At 41.6% G+C, this 23,752-nt stretch overlaps 1 protein-coding gene across 1 annotated transcript in view; it reads right to left on the reverse strand.

Moving 5' to 3' along the window:
* Positions 1–1,894: 1,894 nt before the first annotated feature.
* Positions 1,895–23,752, reverse strand: part of HUNK (hormonally up-regulated Neu-associated kinase) — a 56,173-nt gene continuing 34,315 nt past the window's right edge. The window contains exons 5-10 of the mRNA XM_026077673.1: positions 22,318–22,445; positions 15,876–16,011; positions 11,655–11,823; positions 10,594–10,677; positions 4,998–5,178; positions 1,895–2,553 (exon numbers count right to left, since the gene is read on the reverse strand). Coding sequence (XP_025933458.1) covers positions 1,895–2,553; positions 4,998–5,178; positions 10,594–10,677; positions 11,655–11,823; positions 15,876–16,011; positions 22,318–22,445 — 1,357 coding nt within the window. The remainder of the gene's footprint in view (positions 2,554–4,997; positions 5,179–10,593; positions 10,678–11,654; positions 11,824–15,875; positions 16,012–22,317; positions 22,446–23,752) is intronic.

The raw sequence follows: 23,752 nt of genomic DNA on the forward strand, positions 1-23,752 counted from the left end.
GCAGGTATTCTCACTATACTGAAGAGTACAATAAGAAGCATATGAACTCCTCCATACTGAACTGCCTAACAGCTTGAGTGCTGAAGGTCCCAGCTGTAGCGATGAGAAGGGCACTCTGGGCATTCATTCTCTGGGACACTCAGCCCAGCCGCTCTGCTGGTTTTGGCAGCAAGCAGTCAAAATTAGTTATCTGTTCTGTCAGTATTTCAATTAACCTACAATTTATTTCTTGCAAATTTCAGCAAAAGGCCTGTGCTAAACTGGGAATCAGGAAATATGCACTCAATTATGGGCTCTGCTGGTAAACTTTTCATCTGCCTGTGCTAGCTTTCCTCCTCCCCTAATCTTTGTATATCATGAAATTGGAAGGAAGGCTTTTCGAACAGGGAAACTCTTAGTATTTGTACAGAAACCATAGCAATGGGGCCACAAAATTATTTTCAATAATATTGATAAAAATAGGGCTTGGATTCCTACAGGTGATCTTGATGCAAAATTCCTATATTCCATTAACAATCCCTGAAGACAACACCTCTGCTGCCTCATTTTTGGAAATGACATTAAGTGGGTGGGCTGCAGTGGAATATATGTGGCCAAGRGCTACCCACTTAGAAAACAGATTAGCTGAAGCGTCGTTGAGATGTCCCGTGTACACAAACACATACTCAAGCACAGTACGGACAAACGAAAACAGTAGTCTTTGGCTAAACCTTCTAATTTATAGGAAACAGTTTAAACACAAAAACAGAACCAAAAAATGTTGCCAGCGTCTCAGATGTATGATTTACTTAGAAAAACAAGACCAGTATGCAGAACATGTTGCCTTTTAAGAAAGTCAATATTCACAGCTTGTAACAATACTGAATTTTTGGTAACCACTGCATTACCATCCTTGCAGTATAAAATGGCATTGGTACTGGTTCATGTGTCCTTTATTAGTCTTTTTAATTCACTGCAGTCTCTCAGAAAAGCCTTCAAGTATGTCCAATGCTGTTTTGCTATAACAGGGGCTAAGACAATCCTGCACGTAAGAGTGCCATGGAACTAGTACAGCTACAAAAACTGGAGGTGACTGGATTGTTTAAACACAGCATATTGCAATCTGGATTACTGTTTAAAGCATCCACTTGCAAAGCCATTATATATGAAAGGGTCAGGCTTTTAGTGGGGTAGATTTCCATTTGATGAAACTTGTTTTTAAATAATAATGTTTCTTTTGAGTGACATCACCTATTAAATCATCATTTTCTTTAAGAAAAAAATGATTCCATTATTAGCAACTTTGTGTAATTAACAGTAAAATCTGCTTTGACTTTCAGTACTCCCACTTTCTCTGAATGTTTAGAACACCCATGTCTCTATTCAAGCTTCCACAAACTTCCTTTTTCTTCTTGGTAGTGCCTGTAGCAAGTTGATTTTGGAAATAGTATTTTGAGCTCTCCCACTTCTTGAGCCATATGAACGCCTGTGACAGTACAATGTACTGTACGGCACAGACAGATGGAGCAAGGGCAGTCTTACCACAGGTCCTGGATGGGACCAGCATTCATGGCACCATGCGCATTACATTGTTGAATCAAGCTGTTAATACCCGCTGTTCTTCCAACGAACCTTATTGCAATACTACTTCAGAGCAGGGAAAATACATATTCATGTAGCTCTTTCGAGACATGTTTCACTGTACAGTCAAATGCCAAATGCTAATATTCCTTAACGGCACAAGCAGGGCCCTCTTCTATCAACTTTAATACGTAGGATAAACCCTTCCTTACAAGTGGACCTCTGATTTTCTAAGTTGGACCACTGTAGCAATGTGCCTGTGGCTTTCCCTTCTTCTTCAAAACAGAAAAGGTTAGATGCCAGACAGCTGCAGCACAAATCCTGGCACGTCAGATTAACACTGGCCATTGATGGCATCTACTGCGTTGAAGGAAATCTGCGTGGGGCTCATCTGCTGCAGCTGCGGCATTCTCGTTTCCAGCGGCTTGTCGCTGGCTGACTGCATGGTCTGGTTCCTCTTCCGCAGCATCTGTCCAATTCCCATCATGGGGAACCTGCCTCGGCTTTTAACACAGTTAGGGCTGCCCAAGGGATTGTTGGGAACCAGCTGAGTGGGGGACACAGCCTCATCTCTTGCTGGATTCACTTTCTCGTCGTACGTGAAGGAGACCTGGGTGGGGTGAACAGGGCTTCTGGCAGGGGATGTACTTCCTGGCTGAAAAAGTGGGGACAGTGTCCTTTCACTTGAGCTTTTATAAGGAAAATTTATTGGTGAGCCTAAAATTCGGTACTGATGAGAGGGGGAAACTTGGTCTATTTGGTCCTCTCTGTCAACAGATTCAAAAGAATGGACGATATTGAGAATCAGAGGGGAGTCCTTTGCCTGGCCGCCGATCCTCACGGGCTCTTGCTGCGGGGAATCCTGTCTCTTGAGGATTCGGGGGGTTCGTGGAAGTGGCTGCTGGATTTCAAGATATTCCAGGGAACTGGAAGTGACGCAGCCTGTCTTGGTTGCCACAGGTTCATGGAAAGGGCTTAACCCACCAGAGGAGTCTACATCAGAAAAGGAATCAGAAAAGCAAATGACTTCTCTGATTTATGGCAGAGAATATCTGACATCACCTTTAACAATTCTACTAAGCATGACAAATGCGCTAGCTAAAACAAATGGTCTTAGGGATATGCGCAACGCAGCACTAAAGAACCTGATTCCCTGGCTCTTATCTGATACTTACATAGTAGTTTCATGGGTAATTTATCTGCCACTTTCCTCAATGGCAGGAGGAGTGCTTAAACTAAGTAAGGCAAGAATGTGAAATAGAAAACCACAGATGTCTTCAGCTGTTTGTATTAATTATATGCTTTTAGGCAACGTCTGAGAAATCTGACATTTCTCCCTTTTTATTACAACTTTGCATGGTTTTAACTGGATCTGTATATTTTATTCACTGACATACCTACCGACATAAGGGGCAATAGTGAGTTAATTCCTAATGTCTTTACTTGCATTTTGGAACAAAATCTGTTCTTAGTTTCACACATGTAAATATGGAGTAACTGCATTGGCCAGATTCAGGCTGTTACAGTTGGAACAGATTTGCTGCATTGACTTCAGTGAGAATTTTCCCCAAGCAAGGACTGAATATAAATGGAACAATCTTTCCAGGATTTGGCCCAATAATACAAAACAGCTCATGAAGAAGATCCACTCAGTTTCTACAGAATGTTGGCACTCACTTTTGCCAAGCTAGCTGCAAGAAAAAACACATTTTGCTGTGTTTATGAAAAGCAATCCAAAGAGCCTATTTTGCTAGATTCCCCTTTGGGAATCTTCTTCCCAACTGGAAGAGTGGACTGGCAGTTAATCACCGTCCCTGAGCTCCCCCAGTCTCAGACCCTCTAAAATGGATCCAAAATAATTTAGGTCTGCCAGACCTCAGGGTACAGCCACAAATCTCACATGCATTTCTTTAGGATTTTTGAAAGGGATGGTCTTGGCAGGGGTTGAGACCTGAATGTATGTAAGTATATATGTAAGTATGTAAGTATGTACGTAAGTATGGCATGAAATCACGTGGGTTGAGAGTTGTTTGGGAAAAGCAGACCAGGTTTAATCTGACTAGTTTCTTTCTAAAACTGGTCAAAATGAGTTGACCATTTGATTTGACATATGTCAAAACACTGTTTCAATAAGCAGAAAAATGCTTTTGGTGAGCTCTGAATGATTTTCAGGTTTCAGTTCAAAAAAGCAGAGAGAAGTCTAAAGAGGAAGAAAAATGAACAAGGTTTATTTCCCCCTATGCCCTCCCCTGCCAAAAAGTAACAACAAATTCTGAACACGAGAATTTTTTAATGTTTTTTAATTTTTTTCCCAAAAGGCATGTCCCATCTCTGACCAGCTCTATGGACTACTACTGCCTTACAGCAGAGGTGCCTATGCTGCCAGATGAACACCATTTTGACATTTTTTCATGTTGAACATGTCAAATGATAAATTATCAAGTCGTAAGAAAGTGCATAATGAGCACCATAAACCACCGCTCTAAATAACTTCCTAACAGCATAATAAACACTTTCAATCACCATATTTCCCCACACCGATCTAYAGTTACCTTCCCTCACCTAGTTCCCTCCTTTAAGAGCCAATGGCCTCACCTTCCTGCTCTTCTATAGCTCCTGTCCACATACACACTACTGATATCCCATTTTCCCAGCTGACTCTTCTTTTTCTCTACTACGCCTTTTTTTGCCACTCTTACAGCATGTCTCACCCATCCCTCACCAGGCTGCATCCTACCCTGCATGATTAATGCTTTTCTCTCCTTTAGCTGTCTCATCTTTTCCTTTTCCTACTAATGCTTTTCCTCCTCCTTTTACTGTCTGAAATTCACTGCAGTTCCACTTGAGTTTCCTCTCGGCTGCCTGTTTCTCCTTCCTCTACCAGCCAAGCGCTGCCCACTATTTCTCCCAGGAGCCTGCAGTTACCAGAACTCGCCTTCAGCTCAGCAACCTCTTTCCTTGCACCTCCTTATTCCTCCCTTACCAAAACCCATTTGCTGGTAGAGAGAAGCTTCCCTATCAGTTTTGGTTTGTCAGTGAGCAACCCAGCACTGCTCTGGGGTGGGTGTTGATGCTTTCAAAGTGCCAATGTGAAGTACAGATGATTTTGTGTAAGTACATATAAATAGGGAAAGAAGGCTTTTTTTAAAACACTGTGGAATTTCTGTCATTTGACAAATAGAAAGAGAAGTAAAATTAAGGATTCACGACTGCTGAACACTGTCACGGTTTCTTTGGGATGTTTTGTTCAGAGTTGGACTGCGTTATTCTGTCCTCTTTTACATACCATCTCCAGAGCAAACAGTAAACACAACCACGTGCCTATTTACTAACAAACACACAACACACAAGACTCTTATTAATAACACATACCCATGCAAACACATTCACATAAATGTATATAGGCAGACAGATGCAGTGATATTTCTCTTACTAACCTTTCTCTGGACCTCCAGCCTTGGTGATTTTTCGGTCCCTCAGCAGTGCCTTGGTGTTCTGTATCTGTGAGATAAGACAGGAAGAAGGCTGTCTATATGAAACTGGACTTTTCTCAGTTTTCTTTGGGGGTGGACGGTGAAGAATCTCCCCTTTCTTTTCTTGTTCTTTGAGTTTTTTGTCCTTTAAGTTGTAAAACAAACAAGAACAATTTGGTTTACTTTAGGAAGTTTAAATGACCTAAAAACCCCCAGAGACATAAGCACACCACTTATTGAAGCCGAATTAAAAAAGATATATTTACAAGGAACTTATCCTGGCTACTCAAAATAACTCAGTCTTCCATATCACATTTTCCTCTGATCTGTTTCACATGATTTCATGGCTCCCATCTGCTCTGAAACTCATGCAATGTTAAAGTTGTTTTCAGAAAGTTAAAAAAAAGGAATGCTTTCTCTTTAAAGGCCATTCGTCCTAGGAGACCTTGTTGAAGCAGGCACATGTAGATTTGTGCTCTTTCGTGTCTGAAATTTGCCTTCGCATTTAAACACAGAAAAAGGTCTTTGATTTCCGCTTACTGCACTTCCTCTGACATTTAAAAAGGTGAACTGCAAAAGCTCTAAAAAAGTTTAAACTCAAGTCATTTGTATTCTGTCTACAAGATCCTCAGGACGAAGGCCCTTGTCTGCAATGACGGGCTCTGATTCCGCATGCGTGTTATGTTGCAACGCTATGGGTACACCCCTGAACGAGTGCAAGCTGAGTATTAAACCCGGTCACCGAGATCTGGCAGTATTTTACGGTGTCTCTCCAAGAGGACTGCACAAGATGCAGGGGATAGAAGATTACTGCTGGATGACCCAACCCTTCAGTGGACCCTGCGTGGTGTAACTCCTATACATGACATGATGAAGACAGCTGAAGGTGGGATTGCAAATGTGTACATCCTAAAAGAAAGGTTTGATCTCCAGCAATGGCAGAGGAAAAAAGAGTATCATGGGCTCGGGTCTCTAAAGGGAATCCAATTTTTAAAGTATTGTTTTATGATGAAAATGTATTCTATCTTTTTTAAACATGAGTCACTTGATTTTGCAAGCTGCATAACACTCTCTATCTGCCACTGATTTCAGGGGGAGCCAAAAGTCTTATTTTACTTCTAAAAATCAAGCGTCGAATGTGTGGCTCATATTTTGTTACAGTTCAAAGACTTCAAGGTTCTCCCACCTTTCTTGGGCAAAATTGTGTGGTCTGGTTTTACATGTGGGTATGCTGAATCACAAAGAAGTGGGGGTTTTGTTTTGATTGCTTTGGTGTTGCTTTTCTTAGAAGGGCATCTATGTGACATTCTTTTTGTCATTGCAATTCTCAATTAAGCAATATGTTTTGTTATGTCTTATTGAAAAGTCACTGTAACTACAAGTCTTTTTTTAAAAAGCAGTAGAGATCCTTCCTCCAGCTATGCATCGAGGCTTGTATTTTGTCTGAAAATTATGAACTGACAGAAGGCTGTCTATTTTGACAATTTTCTTTTAAAAGAAAACCTGTCAACAACCATCAAAAGCAGAGTAATGTGCATACATGTGAGAGAGGGAAAGGAAGAAGCAGAAGACAATTCAGGTTCTCCTGGGCCACTAAACAACTCTGGAAACATATTAAGACACATAAAAGGAAAATAACTGGCCAGCATTGATTTTAAGCATTCCCAGAGCTCAGACAGACCCTGGGCCCCTGCACAGACTATGCTAGGCACTGCTAGGCTCGATAACCTTTGGATTTTCAGAAGTTACATAGGCAGAAGGAAGAGTTTCAGTGAATCGCAAATTAAGATTTTTAGTTTTATTACAAAAGTAGCAAAGTGACCTGGGGGAGGGTGAGCCAAAGCCACTCTGTGAGTTCCTCACTATTTTCACCTGTGTCACTTCACACATGCAGTTTTTCCCCCAGCCTTCTCTCCATACGTCCCTTCTCCCTTCACATTTCTTTTCCTTTAGCTAACCAAAGCTGGCTAACTCCTCTAAAGAAACAAACCATCACATTACGGAGCTGTCATCACTTTGCTTGTGTTAGACCTCTTTGTCCACCTGACRGCTTTCCCTTTATAGGCTGTAAACGTTTTAGGCACGGAGCATCTATTCCTCCCTGCTTGTGCTGTGCTTGGAACAACCCAGCGTTTGATCGGCCCCAGGCACTACTTTGGTGAGCCCAGTCACTATTGACAATGATGCGGTAATGACAGCAATAATAACCACAACTGCAATACTACTACTAATGCTGTGTGCATAACAGACTATGATAATAAAGTCGGTGGGAGCTGTATGGTTAATTCCAAGCTCATTGTACTACTTTTTTCTCCCAAGGCTCTGAAACTCTGCTGTCAAGTTCAGCAGCGGCTGGGCTCTACCAAGCATCTTTTTTTAAAGGTGCTTGTGAGGAGGAGACCAAGTGCTGAATGTATGAAGCCTAAAGGAGCCAATGAAAAAAACTGTTAACGGCTTTCTGCTATTTTGGATAGACGAGGAAAAAATTTGCATTTTGGTTGCTGCAGCATCTGTCAGAACACAGGACATTTCAGTGCTGCAATATTTTTAGCCTAATGGTGCAAGAGCCAAGCCAGATCTCTTCACTGCTCTGCTTGGAGACACATGCCAAATGCCCCTGACTTTGCTTTCACACAGCTGTAATGTTTTATTAGCAGCAGCAACACAGTCATATTGTACAGATTAAAGTAGCCATGAAAAAGAAAATTCACATATCCTGTATTAGCAGTGAATTATGTTACCCTGGATGGATGTTGTAAATGGTCTTTTAATTATTTTTTAAATTTACTAGGGTTGTTTCTCTTAGGAGATAGTTGTGGGAGGGGAAACAACCAAACCCCTAAACTCCCAAGGTGCCAAATACTGTTATATTTTAAAAGGGAAAGGAAGATTTCCTTCAGGGGAGCTGTAGAAGTCTGCTCTTTGGCGTACTGTATACAKCCCTGTAAGGTCCTGCACGCTGTCGCACAATGCAAGAGTTGTCCCGGGAAGTTAGACTCGGGTAGCGCTGGCATTACATCACCTTCTGCTATTTCCTGTCCTGACCTCGACCCTGCAGTCCATGGATTTGAAAGGAAGATAGCCGGTATTTAGGTTGGCCAGGTCTCATATTGTGATAGGACCCTGACACACCCTTAAAGCTACAAAGTCCTTGGGTCTGTAAAACCACCGGGGCACTCAGCGCTGACAGCACCTCGCAGCCCCCTCAGCTCCAGCACACCGCTGTTACCCGAAAGGCGGCGGGAGAGGGGAGCCAGCCTGCCCACTGCCCAGGGGCAGCGCGCGGCGCTGCTGGCCGGCGGCCCCTGCCGAGGCCGCGTTTCACATCGCTAGAGTGAGGTGCAAGCAGTGCAGGCGGCTGCTTCTGCTGAACCTGGCCAGCTCTCTCCATGGTATTTCCATGGCAACGCACAGCTACGCCATCCTCGCATCATTCATCTAGCGACCAGTACTGCCCAGTTTCAGTCTGGAAGTAGGGGGTGATAAGAGGACTCTACCTACAACTCATGAGTCTGTCTGAGCGCATGAAACCCCGAGTCCCAGTGGCTCCCACAGATCCCAGTGGCATCATCCGGAGGCTATCAAGGCTGCGTTGCCATCCACGTGAAGCTATTTTAGGAAAAATGTCTACCATTCTTACAAACTGCAACAGCCTCTCAGGGTCTCTATTCACCCAGGTGTGCTGCTTTAACTGTCCTCGCGTAGTAAATGTTGTACAATTCCCTTGCATAAATACAGCTAAAGCAATATAAACATGCTTTATACTGAGCTATGCCCATGCAGAAAGAGAATATACTGTATTATTATCACAGTGTCTGCACCAGGATTATACCAAGGCAACTATTTCGAGAAAGAAATGACGCCCCCTCAAGCTCCAAATAGCTACACTGGGACTAATTCTGAGCGCAGAACAGGCTTTGGAAAGAACCTTTATCCCCAAGTATGCATACAAATAAAACAGGGGTCAGACAGTGGTGCTATCATTAGTTTTTAATTATCCTTACAAAAGCCAGACAGCAGTTCCCTCCTAGGGGTGCAGGGATTTCAGGCAGAGCACCAAAACAAGTCATGTGTTTCTCTTTTGGCTACAGCAAGACAGATCCATGCAGGTGCACAGAAATGCCTCACTGCAGATTCCCCCCTACATGGTACATATGCAGAAACAATAAGCTAATGCCTAAATGCCATGCAGCATACATATGTGGCCCTCAGCAACTGCACAGAGAAATTGCACCAGCARTTGGAAGATTCTGACCTAGAGAGCATCGAGATGTGCCATGCAACTCCTGCGGCATTAACCTGGAGACACCTGAACGCATTTTGAGGGAAGTCTGCACTGCAACAACTTCCCAAAGAGCCAAARAGCCTTTTGAAATATTACATTCATTGAGTCTACCCACTGCTGATACATTTTAAGTAAAGTGTTTTTGATTTATATAAGTAAAGTATGATAAGTACTTTGCCCTGATACTTCCATCTGGCTTGCAATTCAGCTTGGCTATTAAATTTGCAAGCGGTCTTTAAAATAAACAGAACCAGCCATGATACATATCTGCCCCTGCAATTTCGGTTTGAGAAGCCAATTTTAAGGATACCATACACAATCATGATCATCAATCTAACACTGAAGAGTAGCTTCTGAAATAGGTAAATTTTTCAGGAATACTGTTATTTGTGTTGTAACTGTTAGATAAGACTTGCACAGCACATACTATCCTTCCGATTTTAGTGCTTGGCAGAATAAAAACAGGAGAAGAAAAATCCAGACATCGAAAGATGCCTATAATCTGATAAGTATTCCTTTAATACAAACTACCTTCTTTATCTGCAGGCAAAACAACTGGAGACAGCCAGAGTAAAATCTTCTCTCTGGTTCAGGGAAGTCCCTCACAAGGCAGTGAGCTAATTCTGTACTAGTTCTGCCAAGAAGCAAAATATTAACCTGGGCAGAGTTTCGTGCTGACAGTTTTACTGCTTCTAGTACTCAGTCCAGGGCTAGCTCAGGACATGGCAGTCTGCTACACAGACTGATGCCGAGTGATTAGTGAGGGTAAAGCCCAGCCTCTTGGCTCTCCCGTCACTCAGCTCTCTGCCCTGACCCACCAGGGTCTTCAGTTGCAGGGCAACACAGCTATGGCCTTCTTGCAACACCAGCAATTTGCTCCTCAAAATGAAACTAAGGAGCCACCTGAAGAAGTGTGTGGATTTTGCTAAATAGAGCATCTAAAACTCATTTTACGTTCTTCATAGGAGCTGAAAGCCACCTTTAAACTTCCAGTCTAGGTGTTTGCTATTCTTTTCTTCAAAAGAAAATTGATGGAATTGTTTGTCCTGTACAGGCAAAGCATCAGTCAATTCTTTTTAATGAAGGTGCTGGCACACCTTTGGAACAAATCACTGGATAGCTTTCTTGTAAAGCAACTCTCACAATATTTCTGGCCTTGGAACAATTTCTGGTTTCTCCATAGGTCCAGAAATCCATTGTCTTAACCACCATCACTGGGGATGCTCAAATTCAGTCTGCTTTCAAAGTACTTTAACAAGCTTTAATGAGCTTTACCTCATAGGAGTCTTTATTTGCCTTGTATTTTTCTATCTGGTACAGTTGGTTCTTGTGGCAAATATTGTCCTGGCCTTCAGACTTCTGCAGAGAGAGAAGCAGAGAAAAGTGAAGTATGTAAGATAATTAGAGAAAACTAATGTTCAACTACTGTTTAATGGACCACATCCACTGCTGGCATTCAGTGGAGTTGCATCAACTTACAGAGATGGTGAATTTAGTCCATTACATTTTAAATATCATTAATGGCATCATCATTAAAACACGTTTTCTGAAAGATCTGAGAAAAAACTAAGAAGCTGCTTAGAGAAGGTCCTTGGGGATAATTTCTCTAAGAAACAAATATGTTAAAAAGAATTCCATATAGCCCACAACATTGCCCACGCAGTCATGGAGAAGCCTACAGACCTTGGCTATTTAATACTCCTCCCCAGACCATAGATGGCTGTGTGGAGAGACAAAGGGAAGAGATAGTGCTGCTTCTCTTTCTACACTTTGCCCACTGTAACACTTGAGTAAGCACCATTAGCCATACTCTGCGGCCAGGAAGACCAACAGGAGAYTGGCAAACTTCATATTCCCATTATTTCTCATGAACAACTTTCATCTAAGTTTTCACTTAAAAAACAAAATAAAATCTTAGTAACCATTAACCTTCCTCTTAATTTCCTGAATCAAATCACACTGTGCTACAGTTCTTTCAAGCAGCAGAACTATCTCAGCGTACTGACACAGAATGCTGCAATTCACCAGTAAGGCTCCGCATGGCAACAGTTTGCTTTCTATAAGGTAACCGCTGAGCCAGGGGGCATCTTCTACGCAAATGTAGACTCCTGAGACTTAAAGCCTATAAGCAATTATCTCTGTAACATGGGGAATTCCCATCTGAAATAATGTTATTAGTTTGCAAGGAATACTTCCCTTTCACAGTTATTACTACAAAATGAGAAAAACACAGGTAAAGCCTTGAGATCAAACGCCAGCACGCAGGAAAACCTTTAGCACTTTTTTTACTCCCTCATCCCCCCCATACCAAAGAACTGGCTTGAAGCAGTACTTACCTTCAGGCTTGCCAAGTAGCGCTCCAGCTTCTTATTCAGCAGAAAGTAGATGGCGAGCGTGTGGCTTGCGCGGTTGGAGAGCACTGTGTTGATTACATCGCTGTTCTTGTAGCCGAGCTTCTCGGTCATATGGAGCAGCACGCTTTGGCTGAGGTCCTCGAGGTGAATTCTGCACCGAGAGAGGCAGAGCACGCTGTCGGTACAGTCCTCCCGCGACAGCACCTCGCTAGCAACGGGGTAACCAGCAGAGTGCAAAGAGGAGGTCTGAAAGCCACTCAGCAATGTGGCTCTGATTAGCTCTCCCCTCGCACGAATGGGTTGGAGGAAGGCACTCGCCCTGCGGGACGCCGGGCTAGCTAGACAAGCAGCTGCCTTCTCGTCTGTCCTACCGTGCAGAGTGACGGCACCGTGATGCTCAGGATGCCACATGTTGTTACCCTAGATCTGGCCAGTGAAGTCCTTCAAGATCCTCCAGCTGGTTCTGAAGAACGTTCTGCTTTCTGAAATGTCTTTTCTTGTAAGCAAACACCAAGGTGTTCAACTTCTCCCTTTATCTGCTGCCCAATGTTCTTACACTAAGGAGCTGGGGAATTTCATCCCAGAGAAAGGTGATGTAAAGGGAGGGTTATTACAGCAGTTCTCAAAATGGTAACACTGCTGCTATACACATGTGGGTTACAAGCAGAAGTATAATTTTAAAAACAGATCTCCCAAAGAACTCAGCTCCTATTTAGACATCAAAATGAGCTGGCCAGATTCCCACATGTACCCGTCAACTCCCATTCATCGCCAAAGAAATGCTGGGTTTTGTTTTGTTTCTTAAGTATATTCCTTGCTCTTAATATCTAGTCTAATATCTGGCTAAGACAACTTAGTGGAGCTCAGGTTAGGAGCTTTTGTATATCCTGCTGCTACCTTTCCCAGTCCTGCTCTGCTCTACCACTGCTTTGTACATCTGTGATGCTAGGAACCCCTGGAGATCAGACTGGGTCTGATACAAGAAGGACTTGGGTAACATTTAAAACAAAGCCTGGGAAATTTCAAATACCTAATGTTTTCCTTTTTTGGCATGTTTTTTTAACACTCTTCAGTAAAGGAACATTTGTTTTGTTTTTTTTTTAAAGCTCATAAGCAAAACTTATCTTAGCCATTGGACCTTAAAACATCCGGACAGGAAAAGAAATTCAAGTAGTTTCTACCTGAAGTGCTCAGCAAAGTGAAAAATATTTACTTGCCTTCAGGGAATTTCTTTAATAAAAGCAAGCTTATAAAAAGCCTGGGAGAATATTTTCTTAAAAATACAATTTCTGCTGTTCCTCCACCTTATCTCTGTTCTCTCCCCTTTTGTACCTTGTTCCTGTCTTGGGAACAATGGGCAGTACCCCCAAAATGGCACAAGAGGATATCAGGAACAGAATATAGTTTCTCATTTGTGTCAAAAAAAGCATGATTAAGAGACAGAATGATTCCTTGCAAATTCAGTGGTGGGTTTTTCAGAACCATAGGGATTTACCCAGATTTATAMACTAACAAAAACTTGGAGAAACACTACTGAAGCCCACTCTAGTGATGCTTTGTGAGGCAAGCTCAAAAGGAGACAAGCTGTGTCTTTAAGTATTTCAAACTGAAGGAGATTTTCCCTGTTAGGCTCCACTATGGCAAATCCTAGGTAGGTCAAGCTTGGGGCATAAGCTAATTAAACTAAAGAAACATCCAAAAAATGAAAGAAAAAAATCTGTCCAGCTTTCATCCTTTACAGCTTCATTGTCTTCATCATAAAGCCTGGGTTCTGATATAAAGTGTCCAGATTTCTCCTGTTTTCATATCAAATAATGAGAAAAACAGTACGATGAAAAAAAAAACAGAACTGATTTTTTAATAGCAAAGAGTGGTATTCTGCATTGATATTCCCTCTAAAAGTGTTTTTATAGGAAAGGCTTATTATCACCACCACTTACACAAACATATATGCATGAGCAAACATATGCCCTCCCTTTAGTTTAACACTGCGTTTTCATCTGCTCTTACCTTTGATTTGCTCGCCTTTGGGAGCAAATGATTAATGAGCACTCCATAAATAAACAGCATTGCACAGCTATTCTATTTAATAGAGACCAGCCTCTCTTATAAGTCACCTAGCTAATTGCACCAATGAACAAACTCTACAATGGACGCTTCCAACACTATCTGACAAAAACCTGACAACTGCAAGCAAAGAATTTAAAAATAGAGACACAAAAATGTACCTAAAATTGCAAAAGAATTCTGAAATCACATTCAAGCCATATTTCTTTCTTTTTCCCTCTTTTCTGCAGATTAGACACACACAGCAAGAGAATTAAATTACCCATATAGCTCTCAGCTACACTTACATTCACTTAACAGATGCCATGTTTAGTAGATTGATTAGACTCATTATGACAGTGATTTCATTAGCTTAATGACTCATTCAGTTTACACTTGTTTTCCCTTTCTTTACCATAAAATGTTCAAACGTACCATACTTTAGTACAGTCCAGTGCACCATGGAAACTCAGATTTCCTTTAGTTGTAAAGCATATTATGCAAATTAACTCAATTGCCCTTAAATTCAGGGCAGTAATGTTGGGATAATGAGTCTGCCTGTTCTCAGTCTTATTCCTTGCAAAACTCTTGACGGACCACCTTCATATTCTGTGCACGTAGGTCTGAGGATTGAATGCAGCTGGCTTCACATTTGCCCTCCTCATTTCGATGGATGGTTCTATTGTCTCCCTCTGGAGAACAGGCGTCCAGGCTGCTCAAAATCTATCCAACCATATTTTGAGAGCTGGAGACCTATTACAGAGCAGCCTTTACAGAGCAGCCACTTCAGCAGTAAGGGGACGGTGCTGTAGGTCCTTCCAGACCCATAGGGTTTGGACCTACAGCTCTGAAAAATACCTTGTACATTTGGCTAATATTTGGCCAGTGAGTAAAAAACAGTGGCTACTAGCACAATTTTGACTTCAGTTGAATGCTGGAGGCTGTCTGTAAGCACAATTAGAGCATGTCTACAGGACTGGCTGCTTCTGGGAACCAACGGAAAAAGCTGCCTTAGCTGGTGACTACCAAATCATTTCTGAGTGGAGAACAGTGGTTCAGATATTCAGCTAAGGTTCGATTGTCACATCCCTAAGCCTATGCTACATCAGATCTCTGGCACTTCAGTAAATTGCAGGGGGAAAGTTAGGATCTCCTCTTAGGGACTCGCCTCTTATTGAGTTAGGACAGAAATTTTGCTTTGACAAAATTAGGCTTAAAGTTGCTGTCTTTTGCCTTACTCTGGATCTTGTCCTGCAAGCTAGTAACCCCAACAATGAACAAGTACTAGATTGTGTGTTGAATATAGCTGAAGGGCTTTGATAAAGGAAAGGGGTTTTATGTGATCAAATATAGACATATATTTCTAAGTGAGTTGCCTGAGGCTTCATTTACAGTCACAGGAGAGAAACACACATCTCCTGGGCACAATGTCATCCTACTGCAGAATCAAAAAGAGGTCAGATGAATCACTCCCTAAAAAGTGCCCTTATTTCTCTCCATTGACTATAAAGAGAGCCCGGGTTGACTGGCTCACGTGTGGACTCCATGCTGCAAATGTTTAAAGACAAGCAAGATGAATTCTACCCAAAGTGGACCACAAATGTCTTCCTTTTTCTTTTTCCCTAGATGGATGTTTGACTGGCCATAAGATATATCTGTTTGCATTTAGTCACCTCAGCACTGCACAGGTATTCAAGCTCAACAATCAACAAAGCAAGATCATTTAAGCCTGACCTTCCTGAGCACTGTTTGCATAATATTTACTTAATCCACAGAACCTCAGACGTTTATCACAAATAGGCATTGTCTCCATGGGAAAAGTAGCATGGCTCTATCAACAACAAAGGAGAAGATCAAAACTGATGACCTATTTGTCACACATGTCCATTCCAGGGTCTGAAGCCAGTTAATCATATGATCTGCATCCCAGGCCACCCTGCAAATGCATCACATGCCAGCTTCTAATTTAAGAAAGTGTTTTTGACCATTTCAAGAAACACATATTTAATAGACAATCCTAGCAACTTCTCATATTGCCTCACAAAAGCAATCTCAGAGAATGCAGTGGGACCCTGTCACACAACAGGAACACTAGAGTCCTTAATGTTTTAATGTGTTTAGACACTGCCAGGCTTTCCCCCTTCTTTCTCACAGTACCTGTTTGGATACGTGACATTAGGTGGTGCTCTCCCAGGGTAATTCTCATTAAGCCAGCGATTTGCAAGCGCCTGCTGGATGTTTGGTCTCTTTGCCGGATCCGGCTCTAGTAGAGATCGTAGAAAGTTTATGGCCGCTGTGAAGACATTAAGAAAAAAACAACAGCTATGTCATACGCTTYACAACTTAACACAGTAGTTGAGTTACTACTCAACTACTATGGTCAGCTATGGTCAGCTGACCATGAATATAATGACAATCAACTTTTTCCTTATGGTTTACTGTCCTTGAGAAAAAAAAAGTCTGATAAGGGATTAGTAAGTAAAATACACAATGATTTATAGTCATAAATGAGAGGAAAAAAAGCATCTTTTGTTTCAGAGCTTGTTTGAAGTTTCTGGGCAGGTTAGCCCAAACTTAATTTCTGTCTGTCTGAGGAACAAGAGGTCACAAGCAAGTCATTCATATTGTGTTTAAAGTAGAAGGAGATAGACTGGAGGTGAGTAGAGAGGGTGGCAGGGATGCACAGCTGGGAGGAAAGACATGGAGAATCGGGTTTGCTGCTCCCATTGACATTATAAGGACAAATTCTCTTCTGACTTCCATCCAAACTACAATCAGCTGCAGGAGGCTTTAGCCAAACTGAAAGAGTACAGTAAAATTAATGGGCTCTGTTCTGTTTTCAGATACTGAACCTTCAACTTTCAATGACATTCAACCATCCCTCAGGGTTTTCTTGCAAAAAATCTCAGAAGTACTGTTCTGACATTAGTAAGTCATGTGCTTCTTATATGGTTAGGAACAAAGAGGTCAAGTGATTTGCTTAAACACTCACAAGAAGTCAATATCTGAGCTGAAAATAAACTTTGTTTTAACTAGTTCTAGTCTTTATTAGCCAAATTATCAAGGCTGGATTCACTTTACTGACTAAAAGATGGTAAAGAACTAACTATGTTCTCTAGAATACTCTGCACAATAGATAAAGAAACCAAATTTTGCAAAAAACTAAATCAGAACGATTTTGTAGAGGAGATACAGTCAAGTGGGATGCCAAATGAATCCTGGATGAAGTCAACAGCAAGAAAAAGACAGAAGTGGTGGCTGCAGCACAATTTTCTCTAAGTCAGATTGATCAAGATCTTGGAGGGTTTTTTTCCATTTTATTCTGCAGTAGAGGTACAGTTCCCCTCCTATACTCTTCTGAGCATGTCTCATCTACTTGTTAAGGAGACAAGTATTAGGAAACCAGTGCAGAAACTTTGGGCAGTGGCGGCACATGGCCACTGCTCTGCTTTGCCTGTGGCACAGTATAGTTTCCTGAGTTATCCTAACTAAACTCCCTAACTGAAGTGTTTGGACTTAATGAAGATGTATTTTAGATTAAATGAAGGCTTGGCCTGTATATAAAAGTTTTGCCAGAACTTCTTTGCTGACTAGGCATATGAAATAAATTGCTCCTCTCACTGACAGAGCCTCAGGACTGACACAGTGAGCTGAAAAGCTATTGCTGGTTTACCTGGTTCCATATCACTGGAAAGTATTTTAAGCTCTACCTGCAAAAGACAGGGATTTTTTGGCACGTTAAGCTGTGTCTTCTAGGTAAGTTGTGGTAGAGCCTTGCCAACAGAGTTACACCAGCTGATTTTGGTAAGCGCAGACAAGCCCCTTAAATGCTTGCGATATAAAGGACACTAACTAGACGTGCTCGTGCCTTAATGCGACGAAACTATGAAATTATGAACCGGTCCTCCCACTCTGCTCTACAGACCTGTGGTCTCACTTGCACAACACTCCCCACTGCCCTTTATTCTGAAGCAGAGCAGCCGTGACATTTTGCCAGAAAAACAGTGAAAACCCTCGCGAATCCCTGTCCCCCTACCCAGTGCAAGGGGAACAACAGGCCTGCCCACAAGGCCATGATGTGCTCTTTCGAAAAGGGCATAAATATTAACTGAGACACAGCGCCCTTGCCTTTAAAAGGTTCCCATCTACAATACTGCTGCCCTGCTTTGTGTGCATGTGGGTTGTCTCCCCGAGCATTTTTGGCTCGGAAAGCCCACATGAATCACCTCCCACCTGGGGGAAGGGGCAGGAAGTCTGCGCTGCCACTCCAGAGCGCATCGGTGCACAAGGAAGCGAGGGGTTGTCAAATAAATCAGGATTAGACTCGATAGGTGCTGACTCCTAACAGCTTGTGTAACCTCTGTGTTCAACATCCTGCAAAAATCAAATATCAGCCGGAAAGGGCCCTGAGAGACTATCCGTTTCAGCACAGGCCTACTGTCAAGAAGTTTATAACTGGGAGAGAGAAAGAGAGAGTTATGATTATGTATTTACCAGGTCAGCTAGGCATGAGCTGGATTCCTTCTGTCTTCACAGATCACTGATTTATGTGAGATACTTCAGTTTAAATCTTTCCCAACATTTTTGTATTTTCATACGACAGCAATATTGCAGGAACAGCAGGAGGAGACTACATGCAGGCCCATAAATCTCCTGCAAGTTGATGTTATGACTGTTCTGTGAGTATCCTGAAAGCCCTCACGTCACATTTCTTGGGAGCAGAATTCTCTGCATCGGAAACAACTAATCCATTGTTCATTCATTTTAGGCCCCATCTTCTCAGGATTTCCCTGCCTCTCTGCTACAAACCGCACACAACCCACAGCTTCTGAGCGCACTTCTCAGTGCAAAATAACCCTCCCCCCCAAGCCAAGCCCCTTCTTAGATCCCAAYGGAGCAAAATTCTCCTTAAAAATCTCACTTTTTTTTCCCTCGGCAAAAGACGGACTAATTAAATGAAGCTTCTGAAGCAGTAAAAAGATCAACAGATGCCGACTGGGAGAAATTAATTCCAGAGAYGAGGGCCCTCCAGGGAGGCTGGTTAGCTGGCAGGACCCAGGCAATGCAGCTGAGATTAGGAACAGCACCTTTGCTGATCTGAACTGTTAGATAGCACAAGGAAGAGAGGTGCTTTTTTGGTTAGCTGTGCAGCCATAGGAGAGCAAAATTAATCCCCTAGGAAGCAAACATGAAGCTAACAAATCGATTTTTGGACCCGCTATATCTGAAGTCATTTTTCATGCTGAATCAAGTAGCTTCACGAACAAAGGATCCCGTGCATTATCCCTCCAATGCTCGGTTATGTAAGTGAATGTGAGGGCCTCATTTGCCATGAACTCAAGGACAGCACTAATCTGATTAGCCAGTGACCTGCACTCGATGGAATTTTGTTTCCATGGTATAATTCGGGGGCAAAGTTTGCTCTTTTGACAATTAAAAGACCAGTATCATGAGAAACACAATGTCTCTTTAAACTTCCTTTAGCATATTAAGCTCAGTAAGGAACAGAAGCTGAGAGTGAGCTCTGAGTACGGATTACAAGTTGTCTTCTGCTTTCATTTGCCTTGTCATGAGCTAAAAGAACTTAAGAGTCTTGTTTAGAGAAATGCCGCCCTGCAAGTGTGTGCCTGCTTGGGTTCAGCTATACAGTTGCTGCTCATAAAACTGGCCAGGTAAAATCACGTAAGGTCATTTCACTTCACACAGCCACCAGTAGACTAACAAAATCCTTCCTCCAAACTATGAGCGTGGACAGATGATCGCCTGCATTTCTTAAGAATTTAGGCATGCCTCTGCTGGACCATACTGCCTCTCTGCTCTTGGTAAAGGTAACTTCTAGCCGAGGTGCAGTAACTTCTCAAGACAGACTTCACTGACTATTAGCAATTATTCTGTACTTCACAGATGGGATATAAGTCATCAGAYGAACCGTGTATTCCTGGAGTTTGAATGATCAGTTTCTTCACTCGTAAAAGGTAACACTTTTTTACTGCTTCAAAAGCACAGAATACATCCTTGCACATGCAGCAGATGATAGTGTCTGATAGGCTTTAAAAGGGGAATCACGAGGATGTAATGACTGAAAGATAAAATGTGAGTTAATTTTATCCTTCAAACTATCAGTTATGAAAGACATGGGATTCTGTAACATTAAAAAAATACATCAAGTAGGCAGGAAGCCTATAAAACGAAGAACTGAGTATCTACAAAAACACCTTTTTAGAAGTATTCTTCTAGTCTCTGCTTCACTTCTCTGTTCCAAAAAGGAGGACTATAAACACACAGAGGCAATAAACTGAGAAACAAGGAACGTGTGCAAGGTTAAAACCAACTTCCTTAACAACTGAACTCTGATCACCTAAAATCAATATTAAGATAGCTGTTTTTTAAAAGCTTAATGAAAAACCATTTCCTAAGTAGGAAAATCAAATACTAACCCGAGTTTTCCCTGTTGCTACACAGTTGCTTTTGGTGCTCATGGTTACCCAAAATTTTAACTAATACAAATAAAATACACTTTTGTTCAGTGATAAAAATGTTACTTTTATGTTGGAACTGTGCGTTTGGTAACTGTTAGATTAAATGTTGAAAGACATCATACTAAACAATCAAAAAGTCTATTGCAAAAAATCTCTTCTCAAATCTCTATGTGAATTTAAAAAAAAAGAAAAACAGACTAAAGAAAAAGATCTGTACATCTAAGAAGTTAACTAGTACAACAATTTGCAGAGCAGAGGAGCAGAGTTGCTATCTACTGACCCAAAGAGTAACAGCAGCAAGAACAAATGTCATCTTAAATCACAGTTTGCCAAGTCAGTGAATGTGCAGGCCTGTTGACTTAAATCAAGAATGGATGCATACCTTTATTCACAGTGCGTAAAGGTTAACGTGTTTAAATCTATTCCATTAATTTTCCAACTCTGAAAGTTCAAACTGCTATAGTTCTCACAGGAGAAACAAAATACCGTTTTCATTGGAGAGCATAATGTCAGTAAGCTATGAATTCTACGGAGATGCAACTGTGAGAAAATCCAGTCTCCATGATAAAATGGTAGGCTGAATGAAACAGTAGAACGAAACCTGTTGGCAGCACTGGTTATCTTTCTTGCTACATAAGGTCTGATCTTCTAAAGGCCTTTCATGGGTGAGTCAAACTTTCACACATCAGTTATCCCAATAAAGTCAGTGAAATCTCCTACTTAAAGGCTACTGTGATTGAAAGAAAGCAATGATTGGGGAAACAGTCCATTGGTTCAAATACAGTACATGGCTCTTGCGTAGCAGCTCTTTACTGGAAAAGTCTCATTGGCGCAGGCAAATTTGTACGTATTTTGGCAAATTTGGTACATTTTTACTATGACATCAAAGTCCTCGAATTCAAGAGGAGCTTTGCAATTGCTGTAGGTTTTGGCATCTAGGCCAGTACAGCATGAAGCAGTCAATATAAACTTACTTTTAATTTACTCAGTGGGGCTTTAGAACATGTGCTAAAACATTAAAATGGCAATTTTGTGTAACTGAATCCTAAAGGCAAGTCTCCAGAATGGAAATACCAAACACTAATTTATCAAATACATGGCACGATCTGCAGCATCCCAGCTCCCTTGTAAAGCTATCGCTTCACAGCATGCCAGCAATGTGAACTGCTGGCAGAAGAACCGTACTTTGTGCAGATGCTGAGGGAATAAGGAACAGCACACTCTACTTGATCCACAGATAACCTGTGTGAGAAAATCCTTAGCTATCTACTTTTTACGTATGCAGGTAAAGCTGTACTTGGAGAATTCATCTTGTAACACAACTTTCATGGGCTCTTTGTTATACTCCAGGACAGTGGTTGCCATCATTAGGGTACTGAGTGAAAAGGTACACTCTTTTACTCTTTTTTATATTTGTAATATTTTAATTTTATTGAATGTCCCTGGTTAACAGTCTGCCAGATAAGGAGAACAGAAGCTCTCCATGAACATCAAATTTAGTTTACAAAAATAAAACCTAAGTACAAAACAGAGTTTGTTCCAAATACTGACACAGTCTTGCTATAAGCTTAAAAATGATTCTGTTGCCTAGTGACATAGCTTTCAACCAGGAATTAATACAACTAATATTAATACAAATAACAACTTCACATTTTCTGAACACACAAGGGTTCTTGCAGGTCACTGTCCCATAATAACTTTCTGTGTGCATGTGTTTATTCCATAATAAATGTGAGTTAATTCAAGGCAGCTTATCACCCAACTCTGGTCATGACAATGCCCAGGAATTTAATATTCCAAAACAATGTGTTCATGCATCCGTACCTTATACTAAAATCATCTGAACATAAAAAACTGACCAATTATTCTATGAAAGAGATTTCACAGATTTGTTCCTCTCTCATATCCACTACTACTTGGCACTTCTCCAGCTTATGTCCAAAAGTCAAAGCAAAAGGAGTTACACCACAGCAACTCTTGCAGATCTTTTGGAGACTAAAATGAAGAACATTTCTCACAATTAGCAGGCTATGTTGGTACCAAGACTCACAATCCAGAGTTCAACGCAATGGTTGTAACCGATTGGATCCGAATAGATCTGAGCACCCTCCCTCGATTACCTGTGGAGAGCTGAGTGGGAAACGGGTTCATTTCTTTGTCCACCATTTTCTGGTATAAAGCTCTCAAGCTGAATGGCTCCACAGTAAAAGGTAACGTTCCAGTCAACATTGCATACATGTTTACCCCACTGAAAGAGAACAGACAGAAMCCCCCCCCCCCAAACATAGCGTTTAGTGACTGTACTTCTGCTTTAAGGTTTGATGTCTATTACAAAAGGTGAAGAAGCAGCCCTCCGAAACTTCCCTCCTGTTGCTCTCGACAGTTTGGGCAGGAATTCCCAGAAGTTCGCTCATGGAGGTGCTGGCTCAACACCCAAGGATTTCCACTGACCTCCAGGGCCTCTGGAGCAGCTCAAAGATCAGGTATGAACAATTATGTTTTTCAGAGCAGAAAAAGTATTGCTCATTTATACCCAGCAAAGCTAGCCATGACAAGTGGGTTGAGTACTCTTGTTTTTTTCCCTCTTAAAATGGCTTCAAATTTGATTGGGTGTAATTCCTTCCTTTTGGGAATTTGTTTCCCCAGTCTGCTGAATAAATTTACATGAACAGAAAAGAAACTAAAGCAGTGCACTATTACAAACCATGATCATAGCAACCATTTGTTCAGCTACAAGGAAGGGTAGTAGTTAACCACATTTTTTTTCTTAGATAAAAAAGAAAGAACAGGATATTATTACTGGAAAAGGTTGAATGGCTTAGAAGGATGGCTGTGCTGTTTGTCTGCATTCCAGTCCCTGTAAGAGTGCCTGCATCCCACAGTGCTGGTAACCTCATCCTTGATGTGGACGGATGACCCACTGCTGCAGCGAAAAATAAAGCAGCTATATGATAATTTAGCTATGGGTCTCCTCAGAGCACAGACTGCAAATTAGGTTTCAATATGCAAAGTTCTGAAGAGTCTTTAAGCGTAAAAAGGTACTAGTGGATCAAACTGAGAGGTGAATTTGACTGAGGTTTTTAAACACATTTTACTATTTCTCCTTGTCTCTCATACAATCTATGGCCAATCCTTCTTAGCAGTAGTAGTACTTACACAGTACTTTACATTTTCAAAGCACTATAAAAAATTTTAACTCATAGATTATCACAGTTCCCAACAGGTATATAAATTTTATTATCCTCAGTTCACTGGTGAGGGAAAATCTATCAATACTACCGCAAAAGCTAAAACTCAGCTGAGTTTCAGACTTTGGGATCACATTGATTCTCCCTTGTTTGATTTTACTGCACTTTTCCCCAGCCATTTCCTCTCCTAAATGCATTAGTTCAATTAATTTCTCTCCAGGAGAGACAAGGATAACTGACACCAGGTCCTGGCTAGCAGGAGGGTGTTGCACAGTCTAAAACTGTACTACTGTTCAAATGCATTGACTCAAAAACATCTTTGCAACTTCCTCTACCTCTGGCACAGGGGACTCTTGTCTGCTCTTTT

The sequence above is a fragment of the Apteryx rowi genome, unplaced genomic scaffold (genome assembly GCF_003343035.1).
Source record: "Apteryx rowi isolate R43461 unplaced genomic scaffold, aptRow1 scaffold_46, whole genome shotgun sequence".
Classification (NCBI taxonomy): Eukaryota; Metazoa; Chordata; class Aves; order Apterygiformes; family Apterygidae; genus Apteryx; species Apteryx rowi.